This window comes from Paramormyrops kingsleyae, chromosome 3 (assembly GCF_048594095.1).
Source record: "Paramormyrops kingsleyae isolate MSU_618 chromosome 3, PKINGS_0.4, whole genome shotgun sequence".
NCBI lineage: Eukaryota > Metazoa > Chordata > Actinopteri > Osteoglossiformes > Mormyridae > Paramormyrops > Paramormyrops kingsleyae.
In genome coordinates this window covers 38,298,810-38,319,949 of record NC_132799.1, presented here as the reverse complement: position 1 = coordinate 38,319,949, position 21,140 = coordinate 38,298,810, and the positions used below count along the sequence as shown (strand labels likewise).

The following is a 21,140-nucleotide window of genomic DNA, read 5'->3' as shown; positions in this document are numbered from 1 at the left end:
ATGTCTGAATGATGTTGGACCTCTTTTGATGACGATGTGGTAAGTGCTAAGGATAAATATTTATGTGGTTTGTTGCAGGCAAGCCCATAATAGCAGAAGGGAAACAGTAAAACCCACATAGCATTAAGTTAATGGAATCTTGTGCAACTGTGAAAAATCTTGAATACAGAATAATAATGGAATTGTGGGATTGCAGTAAATAACCTGCAAAATCTGGTACACAGCCAAATCTGATGGATTTTTGAGAATCACAGTTGAAATATTACCTAAGCTGGCATTAGCTTAATACTGAAAGTAACAGTGTGTAACAAAATGAGTAATTTTATCTCAGGCTCTTTCATTCTGAAATGAATTTCTCGTAAATGAAGCCAAGCAGTAACTGAATTACTCCCATTGTCTGAATGCTTAGTAAAATATAGCATAAGGGCTGTGGCTTTGATTCCTGTCCCAGCTCTATCTGTGTGTGTGGGGTTTGCATGTTCTCTCCATGTTCATGTGGGCTTCCTACACAGACCTGTGATATACACTGCTCAAAAAAATTAAAGGAACACTTTGGAAACTTTTGTTAAAAAGATGCCACATCGTTTGTTGGAAATGAAAATTATCAACCTACAGAGGGCTGAATTCAAAGACACCCCGAAAATCTAAGTGAAAAAATGATGCAGCAGGCTAGTCCTTTTTGCTGAAAATTCATTGCAGCAGCTCAAAATCGTACTCAGTACTTTGTATGGCCCTCACGTGCTTGTATGCATGCCTAACAATGTCAGGGTATCCTCCTAATGAGATGACGGATGGTGTCCTGGGGGATCTCCTCCCAGATCTGGACCAGGGCATCATTAAGCTCCTGGACAATCTGAGGTGCAACCTGGTGGCGTCAGATGGACCGAAACATAATGTCCCAGAGGTGTTCTATTGGATTTAGGTCATGCAAATGTGGGGGCCCGTCAATGGTATCAATTCCTTCATGTTCCAGGAATTGCCTGCATACTCTCGCCACATGAGGCCGGGCATTGTCGTGCACCAGGAGGAACCCAGGACCCACTGCACCAGCGTAGGGTCTGACAATGGGTCCGTTGTCTAGCCTGTAGGGGTCTGTGTGTCCCTCCATGGATATGCCTCCCCAGATCATCACTGACCCCCCACCAAACCGGTCATGCTGAACAATGTTACGGGCAGCATAATGTTCTCCGCAGCTTCTCCAGACCTTTTCACTTCTGTGACATGTGCTCAGGGTGAACCTGCTCTCATCTGTGAAAGGCACAGGGTGCCAGTGACGGACCTGCCAATTCTGGTATTCTATGGCAAATGCCAATCGAGCTCCACGGTGCCGGGCAGTGAGCACAGGGCCCACTAGAGGATGTCGGGCCCTCAGGCCACCCTCATGAAGTCTGTTTCTGATTGTTTGGTCAGAGACATGCACACCAGTGGCCTGCTGGAGGTCATTTTGTAGGGCTCTGGCAGTGCTCATCCTGTTCCTCCTTGCGCAAAGGAGCAGATACCAATCCTGCTGATGGGTTAAGGACCTTCTATGGCCCTGTCCATCTCTCCTAGAGTAACTGCCTGTCTCATGGAATCTCCTCCATGCCCTTCAGACTGTGCTGGGAGACACAGCAAAACTTTTGGCAATGACACATCAATATGCGCCATCCTGGAGGAGTTGGACTACTTGTGCATCCTCTGTAGGATCCAGGTATTGCCTGATGCTACCAGTAGTGACACTGACCGTAGCCAAATCCAATACTAGTGAAAAAACAGTCAGAAGAGATTATGACGGAAAAATGTCAGTGGCCCCCACCTGTTAAACCATTACTGTTTTGGGCGTCGTCTCATTGTTGCCCCTCTAGTGCACCTGTTGTTAATTTCATTAACACCAAAGCAGCTGAAACTGATTAACAACCCCCTCTGCTACTTAACTGACCAGATGAATATCCAAGAAGTTTACTTTACTTGATGCTGTACTCTGATTAATAAGCGTTCCTTTAATTTTTTTGAGCAGTGTATATTGTATGTGAGAGTGTGTGTCCTGTGATGGTCTGACTGCCCTGTCCTGGGTGTCCTTTGTCTTGTGCCCAGTGTTTCCTGGGAAAGGCTCCAGGCACCACAACCCTGTACTGGACAAGTAGTTATGGAGATGGGTGGATGATGTGGGTGAGGCAAACATTTTTCACATAGCATTTGTAATTCAAGCGTTTAATTTCAAAATACAATGAAAAGTATAAAGTAAAGAATATAAAAATCTTTCATTATAAAATATTAAAGCAGAAAATGCCACAAACAAAACTTGTACACAAAAGTTGTGACATAAATTGTTTAAATTAATATATGAGCATAAATAGAAATGTCTGACTAGCATAGTGAACACAGGACAGTAATCAGGTAACCCAAACTACTTCTATTAAGATTTACAGGTATTTAAGGCTTTAAAAATGAGGCACAAATACACAATGTCTAATTGCTGTAATGATGTTGTAAGTGCTAATGATAAATATTTATGTGGTTTGTTGAAGACAGTAAACATTTTGAAGATAAATTTTACAGGCGGACAGAAGTTTTGACATAAATTGTGTTTAAATTAATATAAAAGAGCATATTATTAAATTGCCTTTATTGTAAACAAATACATTGAGACCTTAAAAAATGTTATCTGAAATATTCAAGTTAATCAGCTCTAAGATTCTTTTAGTGTGTGAGTGAGTGAATGTGTGTACATCTGAGTGCCTGGAGTCTGGTCCATGCTGTACCTCCCTGTCTTACTCATTCTTTCAGGGATAAGATATTAATCAGTCAATAATTACTACAGATTGACAGATCCAACTACTTCTCCTTGTCAGTCTTACTCGATTTTAGGTATGCTTGTACTCAAATTCAAAAGATTTGAATTTAATATATGTTTATTTCATTTATCATGAATAACAATACAAAGACATGGCCTTTTTAAAAAGACAGATGAATTTAGAAAAACTGAACTAGTGAAAGTCTCTGTATAAAATATTAAGCTGTTTTGCCCCTTTTATGTGAACCTTTGGACAGGAGCTTCCTCATGCAGGACTATCAGTCCCTCCTCCCCCACATCATCATAGTCAGTCTGGTCGGGTTCAGGGGGGCCGTCCCCAGGGGGCAGTGTGGTCAAGGCTCTCTCACCTAAGGGGGCAAGGTAAGGGACACATGGTATTGACAAACTGTAACTGGGACTCAGTGGACGTAAGAGTAGCAAGTAGCAAGAAATAATGTTTATTAGTTAGATGTGGCAGACACACATAAAGTGATTTAAATGTCAGTCCATGTCAGTCACATCTGAATGGAATAATCAAAAAATAATAAAATATTATGAATATTCAAAGAGAAGCACAGAGGTGATCAAGCCATCTGAGAGGAGCAGTATGATGAGAGAGATACTTTGCTCCATTTGTTGTGTGTAAAGAGAAACTGACCTAGTAAAACATGTGGACTCTGATCTATACCCTCAACATCATCATAGTCATGTGTCTCCTGTCACCATCAATCCTGAACCTGGAAAAAGAGAGACCTCAGTACACAGGAGCCAGTTGACTGTTCAATGACTGACTCATTGAAACAATCTACTCAAAAAGTCTTTAATAGTCCACAACATAATAACAGTGTGTGGCTTAAATCAAGGATTCCCCTCCAAATATTACAGTGGAATGTGTTTAACAAAAATTATGGTTATAAATTAAATAGCTCAATAAGGAAATTAAAGATCACTGAACATATAAATAACCATGGTGAGTGTTATAATTTACCAAAGAAATGTCCTGAGTCCTGCCCAATAGACCCAGCATCATCATAATCTGCTGGTGTGTCTTTTATCACCAGATCCCCTGTATCAGACACAGAAAAGCTGCTTCTGTGTATCAGACATGCATAACTGTAGACTTTACATAACTCAAATTATTATGCTGGTGTAATTAATAATAGCCTTGGAGGACATCATATATTCTTATAAGGATAAAGATATTCAATCTGATACTGAGATAAAATAATTAACTGAGGTAAACCAGGGTAAAAACCCACCTGATAGATTATCAGCAATCTTTTCAGTAATGACAGCATCATCATCACCGTCCTTCACTTCTCTCTCTGATTTCTCTGAGGTAAAACATAATCGTTAAAGACTAATGATGCCCTTCATAGTGTTAAAAGAGGGTTCCTATTACTAAACATTAATTGTACCAAATTCATAGACCTCAGCACCCTACCTGAGAGAGGGTCTCCTTCATTGTCCTCTACATCTTCATACCCAGAGGGCAGCTCCTCAGAGAGGACACTTCCTGTGGAGGAGAGAGACAGTCAGTCCTGTGCTCAGGGAGACTCTGCATGAAGTTTTCTCTGCTTATGTCTCTCAGACTGAGAAGACAGGATGTGTGGGGTTAGAGTAGCTAATGCTCATGCTCAGGCAAGCTGACTGACACTCATATTGTCCACATCCTCTTTCTCCCTATTGGCTGGTTTCTCTCTCACCCTCAGGGTTTTACAGCAATGCAGCTATGAGGCCCTCATGTGGTTTCTGAGGTCTAATCACATGGTTAGAGAGGAAAAATTTACAGGAAGAGCACAGACACACATGCTGATACATATAAAATCATATTGAAAATATACCTCTAATGACTTTCCCACAATATTCCACTTTAAAATATGTGTGACCATGTGACTGTAAAAGTCTATTGTTCTGTTTCTTTGAAGGTCGAGAAAATTAACTCACTCTTGCGAGGGGCTCTGTAGGTCTCCCCCCGGGTCAGATTGTACTCTATCTCCTCATAAATGGCCTCGTGCAGAGGGGTGAGACCCTCGTGGTACAGAGCTGTGGAGGTGGACATACAGAGACACAGCTGACAGTCCAGGCTACATTTCTCACTCTAATCAAAAGCCCCAATTTCTGTAAATCTGTCTATTATAATGGCTTATTAAATAATCATGGAAACAACAGTGTCCAGTGTCGTTTATGACAATCAACACAAAAGGTGTGAGCTGTGAAGGTCCCCGCTTGAAGTTTAGCATTAGAAACAGAGTGAAAATACTGTGTAGTGAGGATGCTCTGTGAGATCAGGACAGATGAATCTCCAAGGTGAGCTGATAAGTGTCTCCTTATTTAGGAGCAGTTGGGTAGCTCTTTGTTTCATTTTGTGTAGTTTTACCAAAACCATACACCATTGTCAAATAAATCTACAGCAGAATATTTGTAGGAGAAAATGTAGGAGATAACACAGACTTAATATGAATCATTCAGACAGATCATTCTTAATGTAAGTAATCCCCCAGCTATATACTACTGTACCTCTCTTCAGCACTCTGTTCTGGTACAATTGGACAGCTGTTATCACCAGCAGCAGGAAGAGAAGAGCTCCCAGTACCAGGAAGACCACAAAAGGAATGGAAAGGGGCACAACTGGAGCTGGAACTAACAGAGAGACTCAGTATAAAATGTGTCTGACATTGCAGAATGATTGTATTAAATAAATATGCAAACACATTTTAATCGTGTCTGATTTTGGAAATCTAACCACTTGTCATCATCAGGGCAGCAGAGTTACACAAATATATCTAAATTACTCCCCAATAAGAAGTTAAAGCACTGAAAGGAAAAACATAGTTAAGTACTGTATTATATACAAGAATATAAAAATTATACCTTTTTTTGTTTTTGGGGATGTTGCTGGAATCCCTGAAAGAGTAAATAAATACTGATATATAGACAGAATTAATCCTATATTTGATGAACTCCTCAACACTATACATTAAATACATCAACTTCACCTGTAGTGGCCTTAAGCAGCGATGAATCTGTGAAATTGAAGCATTGAAGGTTATTGATAAATATTCTGTGAGTTAAATTTTTTTTTTCTAGAGTATTATTTGTTCTAAAAGCCAAATAGCCATAATGTTGAGGTTACAGTCTGTCTGCAGTCCCAGTCCCACCTGCACAGGTAACACCAGCATCCTCCTTGTGGCTGCAGTTCCACTGCTCCTGAAGAGAGTGAGGACAGTCCAACAGGTGGAGCTCATCACCCCTGCAGTTAAACTCATTCAGCCAAATGGTGCCAGTTCCTCGTCCAAAGGCAGAGTTCCCATGAGCCTCCAGTGCTGTCCCACAGCCCAAACGTCTGCAGACCACCTGGGCGTCTCTCAGGTCCCAGGAGTCTTCACAGACCGTCCCCCAGGAGCCCTCATGCTGCAGTTCCACCCTCCCTGAGCACTTGCTACTGCCCCCCTGCAGTCTCATGGGGGGGTGGCCTAGGGGGCAAGTAAAGACTGTGATTTATCAGCACTGCAGAAGACAGAGGACACATGTGAGGATGACAGAGTTCAGTGAAGAGCTGGGACTGATTTCTCACTGATGTTACTGACTGATAAACATGTAAAACTGGGCAGACAATAACTGAACTTAAGGGAACATGGTCTGTCCTTGGCAGCAGCAGAACATCCTTCCATAAGGAAAGACGTTAAATAAATTAACGTTCTTATTGTTATGCAATATCAAGGATTTTTTTAATATGAATCCAGATTGTTGTCTGTGATATAATTGTAATCATGCAAACTAATACACTAATAAATCTAAACACAAAGTGACCTAATAATGATAATGAATACAGTAAGTTACCATCACAGGAGATCTGAGCCACTTCACCTTCCTCACATGTATTATTTCCCCAGTTAGAGGACGGGCACTGCCACAGTGTGGAGTCATGTGGGCGACATTTCAGGTTATCAAGCCAGTTCGGAGCTCCTTTCAGCCGAGACCATGAGTTAGAAACAGCCTCACTCTTTCCACAGTTAAGATGATGACATATCAGACTGGCTGTGATTTTGTCCATTTGATTGAAGCACACATTTCCCCAGGTGCCATTGTAGAAAACCTCCAACTGCCCAGAGCAGCCTTCAGCCAGTCTGATTTCTTTATATTCTACAGGGAGTTTAAAAGAATAACTTAAAATAAGTGGACAATTATTTATATGCAGAAAATAACCCTAAATTTTGTTTTAACTTTATATAATTTGGAAATGCTTAATGAAATTGGGAGCAGCGTTCGGCAGAATAGTCTCATGTCCGTGGGTCCTTGAGCAAGACTCTTAAGCCCCAGCTGCATGGGTGCTGCTACGGGTGGCTGCCATTAGTTGCCACGCTGGCTCTCACCTATATGTGTGTCTGTGTGTCACGGAGAGCAAGACGGGGTAGGTTAAAAGAGAATTTGCCCACGGGGATCAATAAAGTGTCATTATTATTATTAAATGCTAAAGTGCTTGCATAAATATTGGTCTCTTTACAATTTTTCTGGAGCCTTAACCTAAAGTAATATAACTAAACTATGATAGTCAGTATCGACAATTTCTGATTGCAGTCAGGTCTTTAGGCTTCATCGTAGGGCTGGGTGATACGGCTGAAGAATAATATCTCAATATTTTAGATCACTGTATCAATATTTAATATGAATCAATACTATTATAATTTCTCTAAAATACTTTTTAAAAGTCAGGACAGAAAGTCAGAATGAGTTATGGTTTTGTTTATTCACACCAGTGTTTCCCAACTGAAAAGCATAAAAACGTCAACTTTACGAACTTTCAGCTTACGAATTTTCAGACATACGAACGAAGAGGACTGTAAGTCCAAATTGTGTTCGTTGGACTTCCGTTTCCGCAATTCCACCTAGCCTACAACTTCTGGCCGCTACTCCTGCCGTGCAGCAGCGTAGCGTGCGTACTCCCAGCTTCTTAGTTCTTTGTACTTGCGTATACCCTTAAAATGATATTGAATAATTACTTACGAACATTTCAAGTTACGAACGGCCGTTCGGAATGTAACTTGTCCGTAAGTAGAGTATCTGTATACACACACACACACACACACTACATTGCCAAAAGTAGTGGGGCACCCCTCCAAATCATTGTATTCAGGTGTTCCAATCACGTCTATAGCCACAGGTATATAAAAATCAAACAGCTAGGCATGCAGACTGCTTCTACAAACATTTGTGAAAGAATGGGTCACTCTCAGGAGATCAGTGTATTCAAGAGTGTTACTGTGATAGGATGCCACCTGTGCAATACTGTAAGTACATTCGTGGAATTTCCTTGCTACTAAATATTCCACAGTCAACTGTTAGTGGTATTATAACAAAGTGGAAGCAATTGGGAACAACAGCAACTCAGCCGAGTAGTGGTAGGCCACATAAAATCACAGAGCGGGTACAATGCATGCTATATATATATATATATAAACTCTTCTCAGAAAAAATACAAATTGACTAAATATCCAATTACAAATGTATAGGGACAGTGTGCGCCTCAGTGGGCTAAGCCTCTGTGACTGTGATCAGAAGGCCACTGGTTCATGCCTGCCCTTGGCATATCTCCGGGTCCTTGAACAAGGCCCTTAACCCTCAGCTCCCAGGGCACCACAATGGGCAGCTGCCCTTTGTGGCCAGCTTGCTCTCACCTACAGAGGGCAAGATTGTGGAAGTGAAAAGAGAACTTCCCCACACGGATCAATAAAACTATCTATTATTAGATTAGATTGTTCAGGTTAATGCTTATATTCCAAATAAGACATTGTATAATATTGTTTTTTCAGTGCTGTTTTGTTCCTCTACTGAATAGTTTCACAAATGAACCAAAAAATAAAACTAATTGCAAATTGACTAAATACGTACAGAACCTCAGAAGGGACACAGAGGGAAAAAAAATCGATGGTTGGAAAAAGTGAATGTAAAAACAAGTATTTCAAATATTTTACAACGGGGTTGTTCAAAAGCTAAACATATGTGAAATAACAGCTACATAGCGCTGCGAACAAATGTGTGTACCATAAACAAATGCATAAACACAAAATCAATGTATTAAGAGATTTCTTTCTTTGCAAAATGCTTTGTGTATGTGTATATATATGATATATATATGAGAGAGAGACAGAGAGAGAGAGAGAGAGAGGGGAAAAAATCTATGATGACATAGGGCTGTGCTGTATATCAAATGTCTTATATTTGATGCATTTTTACATACAACATGGCTTGATAATGTATCGTTACAGCAATATATTTCTTATAAATGTAGCCAATATGGTGCAGACGTGCGAGATACAAATCAGGCAGGTGGTGACAGACACCCCCACAAGTCCATGCCCACCCATACTGTGTCAGAAAGAGGACAGATAAGAAACGCTTGATTTGTATCTCGCACGTCTGCACATACACAGCATTGTTAAGTATGCATACAGTCTTTTTGTCCTGCCATTTTATGGCAAACCATATTGGCTACATTTATAAGAAATATATCGCCGTAACGAAACATTAACAAGCCATGTTGTATGTAAAAATGCATCAAATATAAAACAACATTTGACATACAGCACAGCCCTATTTCATCATAGACTTTTTCCTTACCTGAACACACAACTCCTACATCCTCCTTACGGACACAGCCATTCTGTCCCCTCGGTGCTGAAGGACAGTCCCACAGAGACGTTTCAGTCCCCTTACAGTCCACCTCATTCAGCCAGATGGGCCCAGTTCCTGGACCAAAGAAGGTGGGCACTGGGTCACCAAGAACCGTCCCACACTGGAGCTGTCTGCACACCACCTGAGCATCCTTCAGGTCCCAGGAGTCTCCACACACTGTCCCCCAGGAGCCCTGGTGGAGCACCTCCAGCCTCCCTGCACAGCCCCCGGCATCACCCACCAGCCTGATGGACCTGTGCTCTGGGAGGAGGAGGCACAGAGGGAGGTCATTTGTTGCTTATCTTTGATTTCATAATTGCACATCCATCCATCCATCCATCAGTCTGTTTGTCATCTGTGCTGTTTATCTATAACACGTTTTAGATTTTAAATGTGAAACATGTTATTATAACTATTTTGTACTCACTGGAACACTCTATGGACACCTGTGGACCAGAGCTGCAGTTCAGTCTCTGTGGATCACTGCAGTTCATCAGATGAGACTCACTCCCAGAGCACTGATACCCTGTCAGACACACATCACTGTCCCCAGTCCCAGACAGGGAGGAGCTGTACAGCCTCACTGCAGAGCCACAGCCCAGCTGCCTGCAGACCACAGAGGCCTCCCTGAAGCTCCAGGAGTCCATGAGAACTCTGCTCCAGGTCAACTGGTAGTAAACCTCCACCTGACCCTCACAGCCACTCTCTCCAGACAGACGTACTGTCCCATTGAGAGCTGAGAGAGATTTAGACCCTGTGGATAAATCAGTCACTGTCAATGTTTTTCAAATATACACATCTATGAAGCAGCATTCACTCATCTTATCGCAGACATTTGTCTGATTCGCAGATTATCTGATTCCCAGATATATATACAGTGTATATATACATACACAAACACACACACACATGCACGCACGCACGCACGCACACACACACATTTGTACACATATAATGTATATTTTATATATTGTTTTAATGCACATGCAGAAACTTGACATTTAGACTTCTAAAAACTCCCAAACACTTTGTGTTACACAATTGTGTTAGTTATTAATTCCTCGTATGAACATGTCTTAGGTGAAGTTATGACCATGTCAGTCTTCACCCTCACAGATGAGTCCTGCATCCCGTCCATGAGAGCATGCAGCTCGACTCCATGAGGACACAGCACACTGGGAGAGGTGTGTCTCATTCCCCTGGCACTCAAACACATCAGCCCAGACGTGGTCCCTCCCCTCTCCAAACCAGGCCTGTCCTGGCACTGCCACAGCGCTCCCACACTGCAGCTGCCGACAGAGGACACTGGCTGCTCTCATATCCCAGGATGCATCACACACTGTCCCCCACTCATTGAGGTACTGCAGCTCCACCCTCCCGGAGCAGGAGTCAGGGCCGCCCACCAGCCTGGAGTCTGTGTACCCTGTAAACAGCATGGATGTGCAAGAACAGAGAAATTTTAGAGCAAATACAGAATACCACAATGCAACAGCAATTATTTATTTCATTTGGTGTGTTTGTACATTGCCTGGGCAAAACAAAAGTCACCATTTGAATGTAAATCAGTAAATACTTAATAGTCAATGACTGGATCATTATTATGGCACAGCAATGTCATAAAACGATAAAGTGAAGTCAGCTGAGTACCTGAATCTACTAAATGGCCAGGTTAGCTCATCGATGGAATTTTTCTTCCCTAATGGTATGGGTATATTCCAGATCGAGAATGTTAAGATTTGTTGGGCTCGAAAAAGAATTGTTCAGAGAGCGTGGGGAATAATTTTTACACATGATTTGGCTACCAGTCTTGACCTCAACCCTGCTGAAATTTTTTGAGATGTACTGAAGAAGACGTTACGGAATGGTTCAACTCTCCTAGCATCCATAAAAGATCTGGCTGGAAAAAATGTTGAGATGTTGCGGAAGCATCTGGAAACGAATGACAAATGTGTACCATAAACAAAGCTAGAGGTGGTCCAATGAATTAGTAAAATGTGCAACTTTTTTTTGGCCAGGCAGTGTATTATTTTAGAGCAGGGGTGGGCAATCTTATCCAGAAAGGGCCATTGGGTATCACTGCAACCCCCAAATTAGATTACTAATTAGAGAACTGATTGGCTGAAGAGTTCTCATGCCTCAAGCTGACCTAAAGGTTATGACAAAAACCTGCATACACATTAGCTATTTACAGATAAGATTGCCCACCGCTGCTTTAGAGGGATTTGATGAGTATAATTTGCAGCATTCAGTCATAATAACAGATTGATTGATACATTGCATGCTAGTAAATCCTTTTCCAGCACAGTAAAGTAACTTACAGAAGCACTTCAGTCCCACGTCAGTCTCATGAGTGCAGTTCTGTTCCTCTGTGGATGATCTCAAACACTGACGAAAATCAGATTCATCCCCTGTGCAGTTAATCTTCTTTGACCACACCTGCCCGCCCCCCTTCCCAAATGCAGCCCCCCTGGGCTCCTCCAAAGGGATCCCACAGCCCAGCTGCCGACACACGACCTTTGCATCCTGCAGGTCAAAGTCAGGATCACACACTGTGTATCCTGAGCCTCCATGTTTAAATTTCAGTCTCCCAGAGCACAGATGAGGTCCTCCTGTCAGCTGCATTTCAAAATTTCCTTCAGTTAAAAGTAGACAAAGATCAAAATGAAACAGATTTATAGACATCACTGAAGTAAAAGCAGCTACATTATTTCCTACTGTATGATAACAATGATAGTCTCCCTCTCATAATCATAAGCATTAATCACTTTAAGGGCCAGCAGTGTTTAAGGAGTCCATCTGTTATGTGTCCCTGTGCATGTGCACATCCCAAAGATGGACCCTGACAACAACCCAGAGCCATTCCTAGACACGTCTAAGCAGATGGCTGCTGCATGCCAGTGGCTGCACACTGACTGGTCTTTCCTTCACCTTTGCTCAGCTGTAGTCAGGTTCTCTGCACTGAAGACATCGGGGGGCAGGTGGCCCTGTGGTTTTGGCTATCGGTGATGTCGTTAAGGTTACTGACCCTGATGGAGTCGCTACATTAGTGTCAGGAGCAGGACAAGGTAACCTGCACATGGGGAGTAAGGCTGGTGGTGTGTTTCCCTGAGTGTGGCTTTTGTTACAGCTGGTCCAGCATAAGACTGTGTATAGGAGGGGGTGGTCAGACTAGTAGCCTCACTAAACACCTTTGGTGGTGAGGTTAGGGTCCCAATCTCTGCTGCGGGTCACTGGCTGCACCTCAGCAGTGTCAATAAACAGTATCGTAGTAAAAATGATAAAAGGATAATAACATATTCATCTTCATTTTACAATAGTATAAAACACTAGTGTTGTAGTCAAGACCACCTAAACCGAGACAAAGACATTGCCGAGACCGGAGGGTATCAAGACCAAGACACTGCCGAGACTTGAGGGTACCAAGACCAAGTCCAAGACCAAGACCAAGACACACTAAGGCAAGACCAAGACCAAGATTGGTCGAGACCAAGACCGAAAACAGACTAGGGCTAGAATCGACATCACATTACTCAGATCAACTGTAGAGAAAAAAGGCATTGCTGTAAAGTGTCATTACTCGTTAAATCAAATTCATGTTATCTTATATGTCCATATGTCTCTCATTTAAAATCTCCCAGATTTGTCATAGTTACGAGGCCTGATGGAAGATAATATTCTCAGCAATCCTCTCCTATAACCATTTTATCAGACCTCGTCAAGGGAAAGAGATGGGATGTACCAGAAAGATGTTCATATTAAGTACCAGGGAGAGAGGCCTCGTGTAAGCTATGAATACGGCTATGTGATGATCCTCTGCTTTGAATTGAAGAGAATGAGCCTCCAGATTGACTTGCACCTCCAAGACCATGCTTTCTAATGAATGTGAAATACCTAATTTAATTGAATTATAACTATGCTATTAGTGCTGGGAGATAAAACGATCTCGATTTTTTATCGATAAAAAATAAGGACGATCACGATGATAGACACAGACTATAAAACTCGATCAACCAAATTTGCTCCGTTTTAGAGAGCAGAGGTTTACTGAACGGCAGCACAACAGCCAATCACCGACGACGTTGTGATTTTGCCCATCCTCCCTTAAAGAAGCAATGGGTGCGTTCGACTGCAGCTGACGCAACGTGGAGCACGATTTGTCGGCGGCTGCAGGGGTGGAGTATAAATTGACTGCAGCCAAGTCGGACAACTTCTACTCCTCGTAGTCTGTGAGACCTGACTGCAATGGCAGCACTGGCAGAAGGTTGTAGATAAATCTATACAAATATCACCTGCATGCCTTCGGTATGTCTTTCTGATAGGTACGTCTTTCTGATCGGTATGTCTGATAGATATGTCTGATCGGTATGTCTTTCTGATGGGCATGTCTTTCTGATAGGTATGTCTTTCTGATAGGTATATCTTTCTGATGGGTATGTCTCATGGGTATGTCTTTCTGATAGGTATGTCTTTCTGATAGGTATATCTTTCTGATGGGTATGTCTGATGAATATGTCTGATCGGTATGTCTTTCTGATGGGCATGTCTCATGGGTATGTCTTTCTGATCGGTATGTCTGATAGGTATGTCTTTCTGATCGGTATGTCTGATCGGTATGTCTTTCTGATAGTTATGTCTGATGGGTATGTCTTTCTGATGGGTATGTCTTTCTGATAGGTATGTCTTTCTGATGGGCATGTCTGATGGGTATGTCTGATTGGTATGTCTTCATGGGTATGTCTTTCTGATAAGTATGTCTTTCTGATGGGCATGTCTAATGGGTATGTCTTTCTGATTGGTATGTCTTTCTGATAGTTATGTCTAGTGGGCATGTCTTTCTGATAGGCATGTCTCATTGGTATGTCTTTCTGATCGGTATGTCTTTCTGATCGGCATGTCTCATTGGTATGTCTTTCTGATGGGTATGTCTGACGATTAAACAAATAAAGCAGCACAACATTACAGTAACTAACAATAAATAAACCACTAACTTACGTGTACTGTTAGAGCATTTATGTAATTTATTTAAACTTTATTTTACCAGTAAATGAACTGAAACCAGTTCTCATAGCTTTGTGTGCTTTTCGGGAGAAATAGCAGATAGCGCATTGGAACTTCCTGGGATACAAACGTCATGCATGTGACTAAAATCTTCAGCCAATAAGGGCAAAGTTGTGTCGTCACGGAGGCGGTTCCAGTTTGTGCTGCACGGTTTGTCTCAAGTCGTCTTGCTCTCGCGAGGATTTTGTACCATGTGACATGGTGACGCGTGGTGACGTTTTGGAACATTTCTTTGCCGACTTTGCTATCATGCGATGTGTATGAAGTGTGTGGACTGTGAAGCACTGTGTCCATTGAGAAAATGTATACAATGTAACATTTTTTAAAGTAGATGCATCTGACTGGTTGCATTTGAATTGAGGCGCATAATGAATAATGATACTGTTCTGTGAGGATGTGCTGTTTTCTCTTTTTTGCCCCATACCACCGAGACCGCTATGTCCGAGACCAAGACAAGGCCGAGACCAAATAGGGTTGAGACCAAGACAAGACCGAGACCAAATAGAGTCGAGACCAAGACAAGACCGAGACCACAAAAAATTGGTCTCAAGACTGGCACTATAAAACAGCACTATAAAACACTACAATTATGTGCTGTTTTTAAGCACATTGACAGTTTTAAGCTAAATCAGAACAAATATAAAAATAGAATCAGGCTTCACAAACCCCTCTGTGTTTCTGTGTATAAAATACAGCTGAACTTTCTGTGATATTTTTTTATTATATATTTGTCCAAAGTGTCCCAGAACAATGTATTTGAATAAACATCTGAAGCCTGTCAGATTTTATCCGGACAGGCTTGCAGTAATTGATTAATCACAGCATTTATCTATTTGCCTGACATCCCGCCCAGGGTGTCCCCCTGCCGTGTGCCCTGTGTTGCCTGGGATCGGCTCCAAGCCCCCCCCCCCAGCTTCACCAGCATAAGCAGTTAGCAGACAGAAGATTATCTAGTGGGACAAAAATAATGATATTTTTTTTTTCTTAATAAATGTTTAATAAATGTACACAATGGAATATAAAACTAGCCTGTGCGATAAATAACTCTATAAAGCCTCTAATGGTGATTTCTCCTCTGCACATAATTTCACAGATGATAGAAGCTATATTTTATGAACATAAATAAATATAAAATGAAGACCACTGAGTCATTCTAAACTGACATTCAAAGTAACACACAGAGCTGCACTATTAAAACCTTCTATGAGAAACTTTGTAATATTTGTTTCTTGATTAAAAGTGAGCAAACTGACTGTGCAGCATGTTTACTGATCAGTACATGTGTCCTACCTGAGCAGATAACTCCAGCATCAATGCCATGATTACAGAAAACAGTTCTCCATTCACTGTATTCACAGTTCTTCAGTGTCGACTCTGACCCACCACAGGACACATCAGCCATCCAGATCCTCCCTGTTCCTGCTCCAAAGTGAGCATTCCATGTTGGTGTTACAGCATCTCCACAGAACATCTGTCTACACACCACTGCAGCATCCGCCATATCCCAGCCATTATGACACACTGTGCCCCACTGTCGTTTATGAAGAACCTCCACTCTCCCAGCACAGGGACCACCGCCATCCACCAGCCTGATGTCACTGTCTAGAAGCATAGAACAGTCACTGTAAGTCACTGCAGTTCAGTGTCACGCTCATACGGTATATGACACATGATATAAGCTTCACATTCACAGCTATTAAAAAATAAATCAAATTAAAACAGTCAAACTGGCTGCCTGGTTAGTGAATATGTGACGGAAAATCTTGCGGCACCGTGTCCCCCCGCCGGTAACTTTTCCCGCCGAGCAACCAGGCGCGTGCAGAGGAGGGTGCTGGGGATGCCTGACATCCTGCCCCCTAGGGATGCCTTTTTCAGCAAGTAGCTGCTCTGCCCCCCTCCCCAAAAGTCTCGGCTCGATACTATTAACCGACTGGGATCCCACCCGTTTGATGGTCGCGGACGGGATTACGTTATACCAAAAAATCACGTAAACTCGGCGAGTGAGAATTAATAACTCTCCATCAGCATTTTAATAACTTTAAGTTTCAATTTTTTCAGATGCGATAAGATCGCGCGCTGGTCGGGCGGCGTTAAAAAGGCGCAAGTTTTAGTTTATTTTTGTAAATAAACCAGCCTCCAGCTTCCCAGCAAACATTGGTCCGAAGGCGACGTTGTGTCCCCGGCCAAAAACAGTCGAGGTAAGACGGCATAAATCGGTAAAAATATGTGACACAGAACATTGCCTAAAATGCATTCAGATACATTTGTACATGTCTACAGTTGTCTGGGGTTGCATGTATAGCTGTCACTTTGAGTTTTAGCTAAGTGCATTTTAATAGTGAGTGCATGTGTGAGCGAAGGTCCACTATGTGACGTCCTTTACACGTGCATTTACAGTCCATCATGATCCTTTATTAAATCCACTGTGAAATTGAGCACGAAACATGCAAATGCGATTGTGCTTACACCTTGGTTAATACTGCAATAAAAAGTAAGTGCCCCGAGTAGTTTTTAAGAGGTTGTGAAAAGACGGCCACTGACGTCCTTTACACGTCTATTCAAACAAGACTCATTGTGGGGGGAAAAGGATATATTTTTTAAATGAAATGCACAATAATGTTTATTTACATATTGTTTTATGAATTATTCACAAAGTGCTCTGTGATTGTGAAGCCACTGCATTTGGCATTATGCGCCCCGTGTTTTCGAATATTAAAAAATTATTTTGTTATTTTTATGAAATTTATGCATTTACATATGAACAGGTATATATCTGGTTACCATTTATAGTCCGAATTGGTTGTGGATTGTCAAATAAAAAAAAAGTTTACTCGCTTTACTCTGCGTGCGTTTTATTTCCCCATGTGGATACATAAAGTTTTTAAATTTGAATTTGGAAACAGTTGGCAGTCTCGCGATATACCGCGATATTCCAGATTATTTTGAGAGAGGGAGAGGAAAAGTTAACGTATTTTCACGAGTCTTATTTACTGACAAGGAGAGAGGAGGGTGAAAGTTAATATATCAATATAAAAAAACTACTGTTGGGTAAGTCCATTTTGTATTGTTTTATAAATTTTACGTTTGACACGAAGGAACTAAAATGTAGTTTGAGTTTGGCTAAAATTAACTAGCAGGCTAAAAGTTAGTAACTTAGTAGTGTTAACGTTAGGCTGCTCCTAAAAGCAAACTCTGTTAGCATGAGTTCGCAGGTATAAAGCCCCATGCGGTCTCTACACTTAAGTTGAGCTATTTTATGCAGTTGAGCAAACTTCTTGGTGGAAAACTGATAGCAAAATGACCAAGTCCCCAAAATATTAAGTTTGCTGGATTTTGTTTCACTGCCTTAAAAAATAATTACAAATGAGCAGAGCAGTTTCATGCTACTGCAGCAACATGGTGTAATAGATATGGGGTTCCCAACCCTGGTCCTCAAGGACACCTGGCCTATTTGTTTTCTAATTATCCCTGCCCTACCCACTGCTGGTTACCTGGATCAGGTGTGTTCAGTCAATCAGAAGCTGGAAGATATTTCAGATAAGATTGGAGTGGGGGAGGGCAAATCAGTAGTGCGTTTGGTAGGGCAAGAAGTGCTGTTGTAACTGCTTAAATTGACTTTAAAGCGAGATGTTTAGTGAAAGATCTTTTAAATAAAGTAAAAAAAATTAATTTGTTAAAACCCAAGCAAATGGTAAACATTGTAGTAGCTATGAAATTCAGTCGATAATAGCATACTAGTATGTTTTAATGATCCAGTAAGTTTTACTGTTCAATGTAGCCTTTTGAGATTTTTCAAAAAGTAAATTACCTGAAAGAGACTGTGAAATGTTGAGCAAAATGTAGGAAGAGCTCAAGAATAACATGGGCTGGCGTCTGTAAATGAATTTTAACATGGGTGTTTTCAGTAACTACTTTAAAATAATTTTGTAATTTTAGATTTGCTAAACATGTCCTCTGAGTACCAGAGGAAGTGGAGACGACAAAGGGCAAAGGTTGATTCCTTAGTGGAATATGATAGCAGCTCTGATTCTGAGGGGTCAGTGGAGCCAGCCTTGGCGGGAGAGGGCAGTCCCCTCACGGAGGGATCAACACACGACGAATTACATCCTATGGTGGCCTGTAGTTCTTCTGTTAGCACAGCAGTGGTGTCAATTAGACATGAAGAAGAATACAATTATGATACTGATTCTACTGAGACTGAGTCTGAGCAGTTGGATGAGGCTTCACGTTCAATTGTTGAAACACCATCTCTTCACAAGGACTTGGCTAGTAGGGCTACTGCTACAAACCAGACCCACAAGGCATTAAATGAGCTTCTGGATGTGCTCAGACGTCATGGCCATAGACTTCCCAAAGACGCTAGAACTCTTCTTGAAACTCCACAAGGAGTGCCAGTTCAAAATAAATGCAATGGACAGTATATTTATTATGGTATTGAGCGTTATGTTCTTGAACACTTTTCAAAAGAGACACTGCTAGGGAAAGTTGAACTGTGCTTTAATATTGTATTACAGATTGTGATGTCACATTTAGGTTCAGCAACTGTCCAGAGTTGGGGGATCTTCTCTCAGGGACTGTGTCAATAAAGTCATGAACAGGTATGTATTTTACCTTGCATTGTTTGTATTGCTGCATAATTCAGAAATAAAATGAATATGTAAATGTATATTCTGGCCAAAATAAGAAACCCAGCTTTGGGTATTATTATTTTTTTTTATTACAGATTTAATCTTTCACACATATTTCCTCACATACATGCCTATTTTCTAGTTCAGAAGGTTTTAGATGTCTACTGACTTAGTAACTACAATAATTGTAATATTGACCTTACATGTAAATTTTCCTGATGGTGAAGTAATCCTGAGTAATTTCTTTCACAGAATCATGTCGAATGCCTTAATGGCAAAATTCAACATGAGGGGTGGTGGCCAACTGCAAAAGAAGCCATTTAGAGATACAATCATATTCAATATAATTCAAGGTAATTTTGCCCTTATGACGTGAAATTTTGTACTTTTTTAAAAAAAAATTTATTGGTACCTATCTATTGAAGGAATATTGTCTTAAAGACCACAGAAATGTCCTGTTTACTTTCACACAGTTACACACCTACTTATGGAACTTGCTCAACCACAGTGGTTTTGAAGGGGAAGGGGACATGCTATTTTTTCATTCACCTAGCACACATTTAATGCATCTTTTAACAACCAAAAATGTCGTGTAATGCATGTTGATTACTTTTTTCAAATGTTTCGTTAATGAAACTGATAATGTTGTTCCAAGATGTATTTTTAATGTCGTTGTAGGATCATAAAGACAATTTTGCCCTTTTGTAATAATTTTTTTTTTAATATTCAATTCCCTCAGATGCAGTAAAAAGATGGAGCGCAAATGCAACAGACTCCGAGATTGAGGTAGCAATGGCTGAACACCTAAAACATGCTCCAGGAAGAGCTGGGGGTGGGGGATATAGGAAATGAGCCCGTTGACAGAAATAATTCATGTATGTGTTCATGTATCTTGTTCTTTTCGTTCTTGTTTAACTAATGTTTAATTGTTACTATTTACAGTTCTACTATACACTCACCTAAAGGATTATTAGGAACACCATAGTAATACGGTGTTTGACCCCCTTTCGCCTTCAGAACTGCCTTAATTCTACGTGGCATTGATTCAACAAGGTGCTGAAAGCATTCTTTAGAAATGTTGGCCCATATTGATAGGATAGCATCTTGCAATTGATGGAGATTTGTGGGATGCACATCCAGGGCACGAAGCTCCCGTTCCACCACATCCCAAAGATGCTCTATTGGGTTGAGATCTGGTGACTGTGGGGGCCATTTTAGTACAGTGAACTCATTGTCATGTTCAAGAAACCAATTTGAAATGATTCGAGCTTTGTGACATGGTGCATTATCCTGCTGTAAGTAGCCATCAGAGGATGGGTACATGGTGGTCATAAAGGGATGGACATGGTCAGGAACAATGCTCAGGTAGGCCGTGGCATTTAAACGATGCCCAATTGGCACTAAGGGGCCTAAAGTGTGCTAAGAAAACATCCCCCACACCATTACACCACCACCACCAGCCTGCACAGTGGTAACAAGGCATGATGGATCCATGTTCTCATTCTGTTTACGCCAAATTCTGACTCTACAATTTGAATGTCTCAACAGAAATCGAGACTCATCAGACCAGGTAACATTTTTCCAGTCTTCAACTGTCCAATTTTGGTGAGCTCGTGCAAATTGTAGCCTCTTTTTCCTATTTGTAGTGGAGATGAGTGGTACCCGGTGGGGTCTTCTGCTGTTGTAGCCCATCCGCCTCAAGGTTGTGCGTGTTGTGGCTTCACAAATGCTTTGCTGCATACCTCGGTTGTAACGAGCGGTTATTTCAGTCAAAGTTGCTCTTCTATCAGCTTGAATCAGTCGGCCCATTCTCCTCTGACCTCTAGCATCAACAAGGCATTTTCGCCCACAGGACTGCCGCATACTGGATGTTTTTCCCTTTGCACACCATTCTTTGTAAACCCTAGAAATGGTTGTGCATGAAAATCCCAGTAACTGAGCAGATTGTGAAATACTCAGACCGGCCCGTCTGGCACCAACAACCATGCCACGCTCAAAATTGCCTA

General features: G+C 41.4%; 1 protein-coding gene and 1 long non-coding RNA gene across 4 annotated transcripts in view; one reads left to right on the top strand and one right to left on the bottom strand.

Moving 5' to 3' along the window:
* Nucleotides 1-21,140, bottom strand: part of LOC111847053 (antigen WC1.1-like) — a 59,637-nt gene that overhangs the window by 36,562 nt on the left and 1,935 nt on the right. The window contains exons 2-6 of the mRNA XM_072710239.1: nt 15,797-16,108; nt 11,767-12,081; nt 10,557-10,871; nt 9,876-10,202; nt 9,395-9,709 (exon numbers count right to left, since the gene is read on the bottom strand). Of these exons, the coding sequence (XP_072566340.1) occupies nt 9,395-9,709; nt 9,876-10,202; nt 10,557-10,871; nt 11,767-12,081; nt 15,797-16,108 (1,584 nt within the window). The remainder of the gene's footprint in view (nt 1-9,394; nt 9,710-9,875; nt 10,203-10,556; nt 10,872-11,766; nt 12,082-15,796; nt 16,109-21,140) is intronic.
* LOC140588300 (uncharacterized) lies at nt 16,643-20,751 on the top strand. Of its 3 annotated transcripts, none has more exons than XR_011989659.1 (4): nt 16,643-16,704; nt 19,040-19,104; nt 19,387-19,487; nt 19,874-20,751. It is a non-coding gene; the product is annotated as an uncharacterized lncRNA (long non-coding RNA). The 3 variants fall into 3 exon arrangements; XR_011989658.1 differs by lacking the exon at nt 16,643-16,704 and adding an exon at nt 17,463-17,554 and having other exon boundaries at nt 19,874-20,750; XR_011989657.1 differs by lacking the exon at nt 16,643-16,704 and having other exon boundaries at nt 19,016-19,104; nt 19,874-20,750.